Source organism: Nyctereutes procyonoides, unplaced genomic scaffold (assembly GCF_905146905.1).
Source record: "Nyctereutes procyonoides isolate TBG_1078 unplaced genomic scaffold, NYPRO_anot_genome, whole genome shotgun sequence".
Classification (NCBI taxonomy): Eukaryota; Metazoa; Chordata; class Mammalia; order Carnivora; family Canidae; genus Nyctereutes; species Nyctereutes procyonoides.
Genome location: NW_026575146.1, coordinates 4,514,754 through 4,531,386, shown reverse-complemented (window position 1 = coordinate 4,531,386; position 16,633 = coordinate 4,514,754). Strand labels below are relative to the sequence as shown.

General features: G+C 32.7%; 1 protein-coding gene across 3 annotated transcripts in view; it reads right to left on the bottom strand.

Annotated features, from left to right (window-relative positions):
* The window catches only part of STXBP5 (syntaxin binding protein 5), a 166,615-nt gene that overhangs the window by 107,771 nt on the left and 42,211 nt on the right, over positions 1-16,633 (bottom strand). For all 3 annotated transcript variants that reach the window (XM_055310078.1, XM_055310079.1, XM_055310080.1), the window contains exons 5-7: positions 8,272-8,406; positions 6,524-6,587; positions 1,511-1,594 (exon numbers count right to left, since the gene is read on the bottom strand). In XM_055310078.1, coding sequence (XP_055166053.1) covers positions 1,511-1,594; positions 6,524-6,587; positions 8,272-8,406 — 283 coding nt within the window. The remainder of the gene's footprint in view (positions 1-1,510; positions 1,595-6,523; positions 6,588-8,271; positions 8,407-16,633) is intronic.

The window sequence follows — 16,633 nt, the reverse complement described above, 5'->3', positions numbered from 1 at the left end:
TTTGCTTAAGGCAAGAGGATAAATCCACTCCCTGTGATTCCATAATGGCTAAAGCCAAGGTTAATATTTAAATTTATAAGAAGCAAAACAAAAAAAGCGAATTTTTAAAACCTGCTCTGATTTTAATATAGACTTATAGGACAAAACTTCCAATGAAATTGAAAGAACCTTTCATTTAAAATATTTTTTATACTTTTAAGATCTTTTTCTTAAATACTTTTAAGATCTTGATTAGTGAATCACACAGTGCTTAGTAACCAAAAACCTTAAAAACAGAAAGTATGAAAAAAAAGTATGCAGCTATGAAAACAAGGGACATTCTTTTTTAGCCATGCTTACAAAGATCACATGCACATATTTATAAACTATACCAAGTATTATTATAGTTACTCAATATAGTCTGCTGTTTTAAGTAACTGAAAGCATCATTACAAAGACATGACATATTTTATCTTATAAGCAAGCAAAACCACATACACTTCCTAGTTCTAATCATTGAATTAGAAATCATGACCCTACTAATCCCCAGATTACAGTTACCAGAGACCATTTCACACTGGAAGAAGCCACAATTCCTAAGGGAAAAAAAATTATTCTAAATTTGAAACAAAAATATGCAAGATTAATAGTTATACTTTTTAAAATAACAGAAAGGAAGATATCCAAGACTATTATCACCAAAGAACACAGGAATCAAGAAAAAGAGGCTCATGGACCAAAATGGGAGAATTTGAAAATCAATAAGGACAACAACTTCAATGTACTGAAGCACAAATATGTTTAAATTTTCAAGTACATAGTGAAACTAAAAGCAAGAACAAATTGGTCACCACTGGAATTACTACAGAACACTCCTTTAGAGTAAACACTAAAATAAAAGCGAAGAATCATTTATTCTTTCCTTTATTAACTATACTACTATTTAACCAAACAGCAGGTGAGAAGTTTTCTTTTTTTTATCAAGTGTCTGATAGGAATTACAGAATCAGAACATCTTCATTTTGCAACCTCTATGCATTGATAAATCTAGGCCTTGAACAGCACTGGCTGCTAACCTCACAGACATGAACTCTCCAACTGATATAAGGGTACCAGCATCATTTAAGAAGTCTGGCTTAAAATGAAAAATGAATCCGAATTTGATCAAGCCTCAGTAAACCAGTTTATAGAAAATCTAAGGACAAAAAAAAGATGTGAAACACAAGAGGGATGGAACCAGAAAAATCTAGTCTTTGAGAAACTCTAGAAGAGTTCTAGAATGCCTCTAGAAGAATGAGAAACTGGGAACACTGGTACCAGTAGTTAAGGGACTGGACAGCCAAATGATAGAGGTGGAAAAGAGATTTTTTTTAATCTTTTGAGCTATGTGATTATTATATAAAAGTAAAAAAGTCTTTTATTGCAATTACAAAGGTTGCCTCAACTAAAATCACCAACTAAGTTCTTAGAGAAGTTGCTCTGAATTAGAAAAATGATAAAAATGTTTGATTAGCAAAAACAATGTTATTACCTCATCATATGTGTATCTGTAGTCGGCTTTCTTTGATTTGAGGTCCCATAACACTACTGTTCCAGATTCAAAGCCAATCAAAAGCTGTAAGAAAAAAGAATGCCACATGATCTAGGATTTATATTAATTATGTGAAACATTTATTTGATGACAATAAAGATAACTATTATCATTCATATGCTTCAAGTATAAAGTTATAATTAAACATCGCATTGCCAATCACAGGAATGACAAATGAGAATACTGCACTGCATGTTTATATGTCTTTGATGATTAGGGACTTAACAAATATAACTAATTATTGAGAAAGAAAATAGTATCATTTTGAAGTCCTGAGTATACATTTTCATTAATATGACATAATAAATTACTAATAAAAATTAACATTTGTGTATGCTTTAGAGTTTATAAACTTTCCTAATTCAACACATTATCAGCCAATATCATTTACTCATATATCTACTGAAGGTTCTAATCCAGACTAGATTCCTCTCATAAGATTCAGACCCATAATTCCAGTGGCAACAGCTCCCTTTATCTACTCCACAAGAATGTCAATGTAAATGTGTCTAAAAGTGAATTCATTATTTTTTCCCTGCCCTCGTTTTCTGGTGTTCCCTAACTGCAATGTCTCTCTCAGTATTCCCTAGTGCTCATTAAGTCACTCAGACAAAAACCTTGGGGTGGGAGGGTCATCCTTAACTCTACTCTCTCCCTTGTCAGGTAAAATCATCAATTTTAAAACTACACTCTATTATCTTTCTACTTTCCCCCACCCCCAATACCTCTCTTCTAGTTTAAGACACAAAGTTTTCGCTTCTGGTCCCCTGGTCTCCCTGACTCCAGTCTTGCTCTTTTTAAATCCATTCCCGACTGTAGCTAGTGTTTACCAATTCTAAAATGCATGATCATGTAATTCATGCTTTTATTTAAAAATTTTTTAATGCCAAAAAAAATGTTTAATGCCTTACTATAACTGTTAGGATAGAGTACAAACTGAGTAACATGACCTAGAAGATTTATCATGGTCTGACCTCTGCTTACCTCTACAGCCTTGTCCCTTGTCACATCCCTCTTACCCAGTACACTCCAGCACATCTTTCAATTCATGCTTTCTCTTATCTTTGCTGTCTCCCTACCTGGGCCATATCTGAAGTCATCCTCTTTACCTGATCAATCCCACTAATCCTTCCAATGTTGTTTTAGCTATCACTTCCTCTGGGTAGCCTTCCTTGACCTACCAAATGTAAATCAATCTCATTTCCATGTATTCCAACAGTACTCTGTATATTTTTTAATCTGAAGGGTCAGCACACAATAATGGCTTTTTCCTTAGCTGAACTCTCAATCTCTCTCCCTCTCTCTCTCTCTCTCTTTTAAAAGATTTTATTTATTTACATGAGAGACAAAGCAAGAGACAGATCACAAGTAGAGGGGGAGAGACAGAGGGAGAGGGAGAAACAGACTCCCTGCTGAGCAGAGAGCCTGACTCTGAAATAAAGACCTGAACTAAAGGCAAACACTTAACTGACTGAGCCACCCAGGCACCCTTGAATTCTCATATCGACTATAACACTAGTCTATTTAGGCAAGAACTTTTTTTTTTTTTTTTTTTTTTTGTTCATCACCAAAAGACACAGAGCCTGACTGATATGTTGCAGGTACTTAATACATTTTTATGTGAATGAGTAAATTACAGAATGGAATGCATGTTCTTACTTTACAAACTGTCCACTGTCTGTCCAACCTCTGCTGCCCACAACCCTTCAGCCTGGCATTTTTCAAAACTCAATATTCCCTTTGCTTGAAACTTCCTTCCCTTTTATTCATTCAATGATTTCCTATTCATTTTTAAGTCTCAAATTAGCATTGCTCCCTTGGGTAAGCCCATCCCCAATTCTTCTAGATAGACTAAGATCCTCCACCTATGCTAGCACATGTGTTTTCATCTATATGTCTCTAATATCCTGCTGAGTGCACAGCAGACACTCAATCAATACCTATTTAATGAATACTTAAATGATTAGTAGAGAGCCAATATTTCTTCATGCAATTGGGGGTATGAACAAAGCTTGGGGTAGGCTCAGTAATTTTAATGAAATAGCAATTTAGTGGATCTCAGACTAAAGGGGCACTTGGAGGGGCAATCACTAAAGCTAACAAAACTCCTCACCTCAGTAGGAAGTACATTTAATTTTGCTAACACAAACTTCTTTCCTAGCAACGTGAGATATATACTCCTTCCAGGAAAAACTGGTATTTTTTTCCTTTGTCTTTTCCTAGTCCTTCTAAATACCTTAGATACATGACATAGCATTTTTTGATGGGGAAATAATAGAGAAATTTTAGGAATAAGAGATGGAAAAGGATAAAATGTAAGAGTTGATGTACAGTGTAAACAGCACTGGACTGCTCAGGACACATGTCACTTGAGCTCTAGTCTTAGATCTGTTACTTGGTAGCCATGTAACATTAAGGAAATAATTTTACCCATCCAGGTGTTAATAACATAAGAGAGTTATAGTAAGCTTTAACCCCACTAGACAGCTCTAACATCCTTAAGAATGTCAGAAATCTATGCCAACAGGTTAGACTTTCATCCACATAATCTCCTAAACATTAAAAAATAGAAAAATAGAGCTAACTTAAAGATATGGTATTTAAACTTGGGAAATTCTTTCAATATTTATTCTTATTAGAATCTTTTATAATTCAGAGATGTTAATTTATATACTGTTGACTAAGTTTCCTTTTATTTTTTCTCTCATAAAAAGCATTAGTAAGTATACCAAATATGAATATAACTCTACAACATTAATAATTCTGAGGTTGAAATCAGAGCAATCCATATTCAAAATCCCAGCTCCATCAACATCTAGCTTTGTACCTCTCGAACATATAATGACACCAAGTCTCTGTCTCATCATCTGTAAATTACAGCAGATAAATAACTTAAAAATTGTTAAATGATCAAATAAAATAGCGCATACGAGGTAGAAAGCACAGTGCCCAAAACAAAGCAGAATTCAGTGAGTGGTAGTTTTTACTGTTAGCATCATGAGCAATTTTACACTAATACCTAACCTTCCCTAGCTAAAACCTTTGCTTAATGTTGTGGCAGCTACTGTAAGGTTAGCTTTGGAGGAACCTGCCCTGTCACCTTATACCTTTCTTTAGCGACACACTGTCACAAAGATTTTTGGAAACAGTAGAGTGTCACTGATATAAAGTGGATTTTTCTATTAGAAACCAAAGGTTAGACAATTTGATCTATTCTAGTATTTCAAAAATGTTTGAATGAGATTAATTCTGGGAACTAAGGAGAAAAACAAGTTTCAAAAAATGATGAAAATAAGCAGTTTTATATAATTTATTTACATAATAAATTAAGTCTATATTGAGGCATTATTATTTATACGTCAGATGCTGTGGGAAACATAAACCTTTATAAATATTATCTCTATGCTATAGGAGTCTTTCATGTTCAGGGAAGGTGAGACATATACATATTTCTAATACATGACAATATGTGACAAAAACTATAAAACTTGTACAACTAAAATGCTAATGAATTTGGAAGTGAGAGAAAGCATTTTTAGTCAGGATGGTCAGCAAAGATGTCATGAAAGATAAACATTTAATCTGAGCCACAAAATGTGGGTAGGAATTCAGCAGAGAGAGAATAGTGGGAAAGCATTCCAAACAGAGGGACTCACAGAAAGGAGGTATGGAGGTAATAAAGAGTAGCTCACTTTTGGGAAACTATTTGCTTCAGCACAACATTCAAGTAAAGATGTTCTGAAATACAATGAAACCTAAGGCCATGTTTTAAGGAAACTTTTATTTGTCAGCTACTGCAGAATCACTGAAAGCTTTCCCACAGGAGAGCAATAGTAGTAAAACAACATTCTAGGAAGACTGATGTGGAAATGGCTCATGAATGGGTTGGAATACCTTAAACTTTAGTGGTCATAATGACATTGAATAGAAAAGAGACATTTCAAAGAAAGGACTGAAATGTCTTAGAGACTGAATCCAGGTAGAAGGGAGGGAAGATGCAACCTTCTTGCCATGCCTTCCACCCAAAGTCTTGGCTTCTAAACAAATACTTTATAGCAAAGAAAATAGAGGTACAGGTGACTATAACTTGCTTCCTGTGAAGTTTCTCTCAAGACATACATCTGTCTGATTACAAGCAAACTTCAAACAGTATAGCTATCCTTTTGTTTTCCTAGTGGCAAATAAGAGAATAGTGTTAACATAACATACAGGCTGGACCACTCCCACCAACTGAGGGAAGAAAAAAACCTTCACAAAATCTAGAAATCTCATTTCACTGATTTCTGATAGTAATAAACTTTCTAATGTTTATGTAGGCTAGTATAAAAAATTATGTAAGTAGAAAAGTATCATTAAATAGAACTACTTAAGAGACATTTGAATTAGGAAAGAGATTCATGGAAAAGGAAATTTTATTATTTTTAAATGTATTAACAAACCTAAATAACAACTAAATATTGATTTATGAAACTAGTTTGAATATAAAAAATGAAATACTATTTTTAAAAAATATCTACATTATTAATCTAAGATAATAGCTATGAAGAAAAGTTTAAGGGAGATGAGATACAGACAACTCTAATGTAAGGCATTATGTGATAAATGCTACAAAAAATTGTATAACTAAAGTGTTAAAAATAATTCAAAACCAAAACAGTTTTTGCCAGTTATTACCAGAAAATCTTAATAAGCCAAAAGTAAATTAATAACTTTTAATTGTGCTTATTAAATTTTATTTGTCTTAGGGTTTTTTGTTCTTTAAAACTGTAAATGATTCTAATCCTTTCACTTTTTCTTCATAATGTATAAACCGGTGAACATCTCTGATGTACAACCTTTATTAGAAATCTCAATTTTGCAAGGTACATGTATGTGGTACTGGAACGGTTCGTATATTTATAAAAATACCAGAATGTATGCATTTAATAAATATATATATTTTTTAAATTCTACCTTTCCTTCATCCATTGGGTTATCACTTATATGGACAACTGGTCCTGGGTGAGATTTAGATGACCTAAAATAGAAAAGTTAGCAGGGTTTTTTTCTCAATTAAAAATTCCAATTCAACTATATATTCATCACAATAAAGACAATGAATGGAAAATAATGATACATTTATAAAAGAGGAAAAGATTCAGTAAGTGATTAATTAGAGATGTATAGTTCTTAATATGGATAAGATAGGACTCAGAGTAAAACTATGGGTGGGTGGATGGGTTAATAGGTGATCAGGATTAAGGAGTGCCTTTGTAATGAGCACTGGGTGTACTGAGGTGTTGAAATACCATATTGGGTGTGCACATGAAACTAACATTACACTGTGTGTTAACTAACTGGAATTTAAATTAAAAAAAAAAAAACAGGAATCAGAAAAAAATACAGTGACATTGATACAAGTATACTTTTGACATAGGCAAGAATCTTCAATTTTGTATTTTAGCATCAAAAAAACCCCTATTCTCACGCTATAATTCTCAGAATTAATATTTTTAAATAAAGCACCATCTAAAATATTGCTATCTTACTTTACTCAAACTTTGCCTCCAATTGGGGCATTCATCCAGGTCCATAGCTCACATGAAACATAGGAAAAATTCTATTATGTTCTTTTAAAATGTCAACAGAAGTAATGCCACTGTACTTGGTCAGAGAAAAACAAGTCATACGGGTAAGAATGGAGCTGAACTTATGCCTATACAGTAGGAATAAGCACCTCACTATTCATTCATAAATTCCAAGGGTTGAGACACCACCAGTCCACTTCATGAGAAACCTTTGTGAAACTATACAGACATCTGCACTAGGCCTACCCACTGGATGTTGTGATCAACTCAGAACAGCAAAAACGCACACCATGTACCAAGAAACTGAGATATACATCCCTGCCACAGGAAGGAAAGCCAGCCGTAATACATTATTGCTGGTACTTAAAAGAGATGCTACAAATTTATCTTTATGTCAAATTCTGTGCAATGCAACAATACAGAACCATTTTTTTTAAAAAAAGAAATACCAAAAATGAATCTTACTGATATCCTTTGATTTTTACATCTAAATAATATAAGAAAAAATTGAGATGAGATGTAAAGATAAGATTCTAAAACAGAGTGCAAAGTTAGTGCTAAAGATCCTTAGGGCCTTATAGCTCAGCCCAGCCCTGTTCTTGTTACTGTTAAATGAAAACAATCATTTTATCAAAATTAAAGACAATTAACTTTCAAATTCTGTAATGTTACATTGCAAACATTTACATTATATTTGTTGATTATTAAAACACATCAAGTAATGGATTAGATCAATGTTTTCTAAACATTGGTGGCAACACATCAGGGGGTTGTGAAATCAATTTAGTGGGGCATGTGCAGCATTTGGAAGAAAAATAACCAGAAGATAAAAATACAGAAAAAAAAAAAAAAACTGGAGTGTTTTTCACCAAAGAATTGTTTCATTAAACTTGTGCTAGTTTGTACATTCATACACATCATATATGCATATGTTCACATATCTATCTGTATTATAAAGCACTTAAATTTACAAACTGCTACTAGGATAACGTTTAGAAAAGGCTATTAAATGGTGTTTAATATCAAGAATGTCTGACATATTTAATTCCACATGGATCTGCTGATTAGCTATTATATAAAGATATCCTATATGGGACTGATACTTTCAGATACAGAATATGCGCTCAAACTCACAGTTCAATGGCTTTATTCCACATAATGACGTAGCCTGAGAGTGTGAAGGACTCCACATTGACAATATGTATATTACCTCGCTCAGTGCCCACATAGAGCCACTTACTCTGGAAAGGCAGATGGCAAAATGTAACCCTGTAAGAGAAAATATATCCAAAAAGATAATTAGAAAAATGTCTGTAAATTTTATTAATTACATTAGAGGGTTAATCATGATAAATAATTTAGGAGAGGCAAAAATGACATACAACTAGATTTATGTCCTGAAAATGCAAATTCAACTTCTATGTCAAACATAAGGTGTTACAGTAAATAAACAGCATGGCTTGATAGAAAGAAGAGGAGTTTAAAGTTAGTATGTGTTTCAAATCTGGCTATGTCAATCACTGTACTACTTTATATCACAAATTCAACTGTTAAAAGCAACAAATTATGAGTCTAATACTCACATGATCCCAAGATACTTTTATATTTCTTAGGAGTTACTAAGCACAAATTTTAACTATCTGAAGTACCTAAAAGTAGCAATAACAAGACAGATATAAAATGAACAATGAAATAACTATCATAAAACAACCATTTCATTCAAAATGATTTGTAAACTAAAACATGAATAGAGCTAAATGTCTTGAAAATTCAAAGACAATTTCAGCATAAGCCAAAATAATGACCAGATGACTAAAAAAAAAAAAAAAAAGAAATACACAACCTCCTGATCTCTTCCACGACTTTGCAATTGCCCTTTTTTAAAAAAAAATAAAATAAAATAATTTATTTATTTGAGAGAGAGCAGGAGCAGGAAGAGGGGCAAAGGGAGAGGGAGAAGCAGACTCCCCACTGAACAAGAAGCTGGATGCAGGACTCCATCCCAGGACCGCAGGATCATGACCTGAGCCAAAGGCAGACACTCAACAGATGAACCACCCAAGCGCCCCTGCAATTCTCTTTTATTCTTTACTCTACAAAAGCGGTAGTTACTGACTTGCTTAATACAATTACATGACCTATCTTCGATTTTACTACTAACAAAATTATTTATATAATATGCTTCAAAAACTTAAAGTTATCTCAATAGCAGAGATTTTGGATATATTCATACAATATTTTCTATTCCCAGTGCAACAGCATATTGCAGCTGTTTCTCAAATATTTAAGGAAATGAAATAAGAATAAATTCTTAAATGTTCAGCAAAAAGTACAGAACTTTTCCCTAGATTTACTCTTTCAATATTAGCTACCATCATTAAGTTTTCTTCTCAATTATAAAAGCAACTTATATTGCAGAAAAATGTTAAGTATCTTTGTTTTCTGAAGTGAAAACACACTACTATTTAACATTTTAAGAAGGAACTTAATTAAAATGTTCACTTAATTATCCAGCACCAAGACTTTAACATAATCATGGTCCCTAGAATGAGTTTTGTATAGAAATAACAGGCATGTATTTGTATAATGAACCACATTTAAAAATTACTCTACTCCTTAACTTCCCTCATTATTCGATTCAGTTGAAGAGGGGGGAAGTCAAATGGTTCTTATTAAAATTGGGAATTTCTTAATTAGCAAATTTTAATGGCTCTGAACAAGTGGGAATAGAAACAGAATACTAAAATCCCATGTTGCAACCAAATAAAATACCATGCCAGTGATTTACAGAAAGGCCAATAAGAAAATGTGGTTCCCCAAAACATACTACTAGAAAAGCAATTCAATGAATATAACTACTAAGAATTGTAAGATCATAAATTTGTGGGTAATTTATTCAGTCACCAAGATATAAAACTGGTTGTTGACACAAACTAGACTTACTATATTTAATGGGTTCTTTCAATATTTGTTATATGACTTATTTCCTTGTTAATTAAATAAAAATCTGGGGCAGCTGGATAGTTCAGTTGGTAAGCATCTGCCTTCGGCTCAGGTCATGATCTCAGAATCTTGAGCCCCCATGTTGGGCTCCCTGATCAATGTGTATATATGTATTTGTGTGTGTGTGTGTGTGTGTGTGTGTTTGTATACACATAAGGAGAGAAAGAAAGACTGAAAAGAGAGATTTATTCTTAATGATTCTAAGACAGTGAGCCATGATAGTATTTTTCAGTAAAAGTAGTCATGAAACAAATGGCACTGAATAGCCATGGGACAAAGAGATCTCAAATTTAAAGAGTTCAGATCAACAGATGCAAAGAAACTTGAAAAGAGAAAGTTTCACCAATGTCCCCCAAGAGATCTCATCTCCTTCCCTGTATCCTCCTCCTTGTATAGTCTCTCCCACTACTGATTCTAGGACCTTGTGACTTGCACTGGCCACTGAGGCATTAGCAGCTCTGCCACAAGCAAAGATTTGAAAAGCACGTGCACCTTGGGGCTTGCCCTGTTTCTTATGCCTTTAGAACCCAGGTGCCATGTGATGAAGCCCAGACTAACCTGTTGGGAGAATCTGGCCCAGCCCACAGCCAGCATCAACCAACAGACATGTAAGGCAAGCTAGATCATCCAATCCAGTTGAGCAGCTAGATAACTATGGTTGCATAAGTGACTACAGCGAAAGACCACTTCTGCTGAGCTCAACCCAAGTGCTGACCCACAGAACTGTGAGCAAACAAAATTTTTTATTTTACGGTAATATAGATCATAATAATGATGGTGACTTCAGTTTTTACTGATACCAGGACCAAATTAATTTAAGTTTATGTGCTGACATATTAAAGCATAATGTTATACTGAAAATAATTAAAGTAACATAGTTGAGACTCATGAAAAACATTAAAACTCAGTAAAGACTAGTGAGATCGGATATTATAAGAATGGTATATTAAACTGGGCCTGAAAAGGTACCTTTTCAGGTACCTTTTGATGTATGACTGAATCTAATGTACTAGAAATAAATAGATTGGATAGATAGATAGTTAAGTTGAATTCCCTCAGGGTGTCACTAAATGGAGTTGTATTCTAATTCCCTCTACAGGACTTAAAAGTAGATATTCTACACAAAGCTGTTACTAGGACACAATAATTTCCTTATTTGCTTAAGGGACTTAAAAAAATGTAACATGAAAAAAAATGTAACATGTTAAGTGTTAGGAAGTGATACATATATCCTATTCACTATTTAGCTTTAGCAGCTGTCTGTCAAACATTTTACAGTCAAGCACCAAATTTAAAAGATTTAACTATTAACAATTTTAACAGAAGAACACATACAGTCTAAGTAATGTTGAAATTAATCACCCATAAACAAGGGTATAGATACATATGTGTATTTAATCCATAAAGACGTATGAACCAATATGCTCATCTATATGCCTGTATCACCAATGAATCAGCTCAACATGACAAAATGCATCATCACTTTTATATTCTCAGGAAATACCACACTATCCTTTACTTAATAAGTAATTCATTAAATGAACAAAATAATTACATAAATTGTGAGAATTTATTGTTAATTAACAATCAGATATTCCTAATTTTCTCTCTCTCCTCAAGGCTTGGGCCTAATTTAAACCATTATTACTATATTTTCAAATCAATTCCTAGCTGCCACTAGAGTTATCTTTTCAAAGCCAAGAGAAATCATATCATTATCTTACTTGGAAGACCTTAAGGACTTCCTATCTTCTACCAAATACTTCCTAAATTTTTAGTGATACTCTGTGCTACATATATCTGGGGAAAGGGTGTAGAGTTATAGTGTACTGGATTTAATCAACTATTATTCAGCATCCTCTTCTACATTCTCCTATATGCCTTCCTGTTCTGCAGATTCTAGAAAACTAAAACTTCTATTTCCCAGATTCTTCCACAGCTAGAGTTCCAGATGAAAAGAAGTTTCTACCAATTAGATATGCTTAAAATTTGTAGGCAAAAGGGAGGCACAGATCATCTTTCTGTTGCTGTTTTTACTGACAAGGGTGTTGTTCAAGGCAAGAGGTACTTATGACAGCATTCCAAGCTCTACTCCTGAGAATCATGTGCTGAGAGGCAGTTGTATGGCAGTAATCATAATTCCTGAAACTCAATAGTTCTAGCACTCCTTGGTATTTTGTAAACAGCTACATCCCTGAATTAAATTCCTTTGTGCTTAATACCTACAGTGATTTCTAGTCCTGCACTGAACCCTTATTAATATACCAAGAAATTCATCAATCTGTAACTAATCTATATGATGGTCTACAATGACCAAAAATTACCCATTTACAATGTATCTTGTTCAGATAAGTTATTCATTTAATGATTTAAAGTTGGAAAAAGGTTGAGAATATAACTTTCTTATAATTGTATGAAAAGGCCTTTCATGAATGAAGTAGACCTTTTCTACCTTTCTAAAATTATCCTCTCTGGACTACATACCTAGCTATGTTTAACCAGATACAGTGCCCTAAACATGCGAGATTTCCTCAAAGCTGTGCATATGAACATAATAGAAAGTCCTTTTGCCTTTTCTCAATGTATGAAATCCCCACTAATCCTACAAATCTGTTCACAAAGGCTCTTTTGTAATGCTTTACCTAAAATTCTCAAAACACAGGGATACATCCTTTTGCTGGTTAATCTTCAAAATTTCCTAAGAAAACTTCACTACATATTATATTTTCCACTGCATTATAATTTGCCATTTCACCTTCCTTAGCTGGTTATAACTTTCATGTCTCTCCAGAATTCATCACAATATTTGCATGCACCAGAATCTCAATTAACATTTACCAAATGAATTAATACACAAGAAAATAAAAAAGAAGGTATTTGATATTCTTCTTAAATTAACTGTACCTTATACTGTACCTTATACTGTCCTGTTATTAGAAAACAACTTAAGTTTGCATTAATGAACCCAGAAATCTATTAAAAATAACAAGAGACAGCTGAAAGCAATTTACAATCTGTTCAACGGATTTCCTATTTGTAGTCTCATAAACTGTCATAACTACTTTAAAAAAGTCTTCATCATATCTGTAACCCAGCAGTACAATGTAACAAATGTCTTGAAAAATAAGCTTTAGAGATCTTTGAAGGTCATTTTACATTTATACTGATTTACTGTATTATTAATTATATTTCAATTTTTAGAAAGCATTTAAGTGCTTTTGGAAATATGTCCAAATAAATCATATTAACCTTTCTTGTGAAATGAGGCCTTAATATCATCAATGACTATCAAAACAATTAAATATCAACCGAGTATCAGTAAGTAAAAGAGTGAATAACAAATAGGAAAACAATATAGATCAACTACAGAAATAACATCTCAAAGAACTATCCCTGTTATATGGGGATTCCTTAAAGTTCTGTTTTTAATGATCTTACCTTGGGGAATAAAAATGCCAGAGTGTTTTATATAACAAATGTTATGATAAACAACAGTTGCTGGTACTCATTAGCAACTGTTAACTACATCTTTTTTTTTTTTTGGCTTTTTTTGTATTAGATTGTCCTTTATTGTATGGATAAGGTATATTCTAAATATCTTCCAGCCTATGGTTATGTCTTTTTAATTATTAAAGCTTCTCTGTTTCTGTGTTTATATTCATATATATAGAGCGTGTGCGAGAAATATATCTCTTCATATATATATACATATATATCACAATATATATACCAAGATATACAGACACAAATACGACATTATTTATATATTTATACAAACTTACTATCTAAAATGAGTTTTTAAGATTTTATTTTTAAGTAATCTCTACATCCAACATGGGCTTGAACCCACAATATGCTCCACCAACTGAGCCAACCAGGCCCCCCTCAAAAGAAATTTTTATTAATCTTTTTTATTTTGTGTGCCTCTCCTCCAAAATGTACTCTAAGTCATATTAATAGCCGGGACATTTATTTTTTCTTAATGTTCATAAAATACACAAGTAAGACATAAGGAACTGGGGATGGGAAGGGAGTCACTGTTTATAAAAGGATATTATATAAATTATTCTGAATTTCATGTTCTTATCGAGCAGTACCTGATAGATAGGGTTTGGCTTTTAACTTTATGGTAAGTGTGTTATACAGAACCTTTATTCCTTTCCTAAACAGTTGGTGCTTTTCTGTGTATGTTGTTTAAGCACACCCTGCCCAGATCTTACAGATATTTCCTATATAACTTTCTCCCAAGTTTTAATTTTAGTGTGGTCATTTTACATTGAAATATTTGTTTTAGTTATGAGATAGGAATCACTTTTTCCCATTTAGATAGGAGTCGTCATAGCATTTTTTATGTACTACATCCTTTTTTGTTTGCAATGTCACTTCTGTAATATATCAAAAGTGTATGTATGTGTGTATGTGTATGTATGAAGAGGAAACATCTCTTCATAGATGTTTTTGGAGTTTGCCCACTATGTTTTGATCCATTTGTCTTCCCTTTGTAACTACCATACCATTTTAACTTCTAAATTTTATAATAATTTTTTATATCTAGTAAGTCCCACCATCTCGTATTTCTTTTTCAAAACTATCTCAGTTATTTTAGGCCTTTTTTTCCATATGAATTTTATAATCAGCTTATCAAGTCCTATGAACAACTCTGTTAAAATTCTGAGTGGGATAATACTAAATTTATAAGGTTAATTTAGAAGGAAGTGACATTTTAAAACTTGAGAATTCCTTTCTATGAAACTCTCCATTTGCTTAAGTCTTTGACTTCTTCAACAGTTTTAATATTTTCCCCACATAGATCTTTAATATTTTCCCCACATATTTTGGCTAGTGTTATTTCTAGGAACACTGTAAATTTTGTTGTAAGATGTGTGCTTTTTCCCTTCGATATACTTTCAAACTCTGTAATTATGCTTTAGGTATATCCTTTAAAACAGTTTAACAGTTGTATTTTGTTTTTTTAACCCAATCAGAAATCTCAAAATTTCACTAAGTGAATTTGGTATATTTACAATGATTTTGATTACTGATATAGTTGAACTTACTTTTCCCACCTTGATTAACTCTTGTCTGTAATTTTCTCTTTTCCTAATCTATTTTCATTTCCTTTTTTCCTCCTCTAAAAGTTTTGGTATTATATATTTTCTATCCTTCTAGTAGTTATACTTACATACAAGATAACTTCATAACTTATGAAGAATTCACATAACTTCACAGTTCTCTAATAAGGTCTGAAAGAAAGATTATTTGGGGAACAGGAGGAATGTTCAGGTAATTATTGTCTTTTCTGAGCTCTTTCACAGTTGACACTCAGAACATAATTGTCAGCAGCTCTTTGAGCATTTGTTAGTCCTTTCAATCTAAAAATATTTAGCTCCACAAAATTTTCTTTATGCCTTTCATCACTACTTCTCCTTCCATTGTTCTGTTTTCTATTGTCTTTACCACTAGAGATCCCTACGATTCTTAGGCTCAAATCTCCATCCTCTGCCTTTATCTTATTGATATCATGCCCTAAAATATTTTGATGCTTAGAATAAATATTTATCTTTAAGTCAAGAGAATAAAAACAAAACAGTAAAGAATAGAAATAATCAATGTTAGATATCAATAAAAGATAAAAATAAACTAAATGCAGTAACTACTTCATTTAAAAGACAAGCACACAAATCTCTGACAAATCATAGTAACTGAAATATGATGAAATAGAGAATGAGGATGAGTATAAAAATCAATATAAGCCCACAAGAATATGATACAGACTCTGATCTTAATGAAATTGATCATATTCTGAATCAAAAATATTATTCAAGTACAGAAAACATAAAGGAGTTTAATATACCTAAGAATTATGTACAAAAAGTTTTCTAGCTCTAAAAAGTTTAAGTATACTCTAAAAACATTCAGAAAACAGATGATTCCTCTATTAATTCTCTATCTGTTCTAGAGCAGGAAGGAAGGAAGAGGGAGTGTGAGAAGGAGAAAAAGAGAAAGAAAAGTTACTCAATTCATAGGAAGGAAGCATGCCCTGACACCAAAATTGAGAATATTAGAAAAAAAAAAAAGTCATATTCTAATCTCACAAACAAAAGTAGAGGTCCTAAGAATATACTCAGCAGCATATTTAACAATATAATAAAAGGACTGTCAAAATTTTCACAAGCATATAAGAATGCTTAATATTAGGACATATATTAATTAATTAAATCAATATGAAAAAAGGGAGGTAAAGGTGGAAGAACGAGTGAGTGACATAGAAGACAAGTTAATGGCAAAGAGGGAAACTGAGGAAAAAAGAGACAATCAATTAAGGGACCATGAAGACAGATTAAGGCAAATAAATGACAGTCTAAGGAAGAAAAACCTACGTTTAATTGGGGTTCCCGAGGGCGCCGAAAGGGCCAGAGGGCCAGAATATGTATTTGAACAAATCCTAGCTGAAAACTTTCCCAATCTGGGAAGGGAAACAGGCATTCAGATC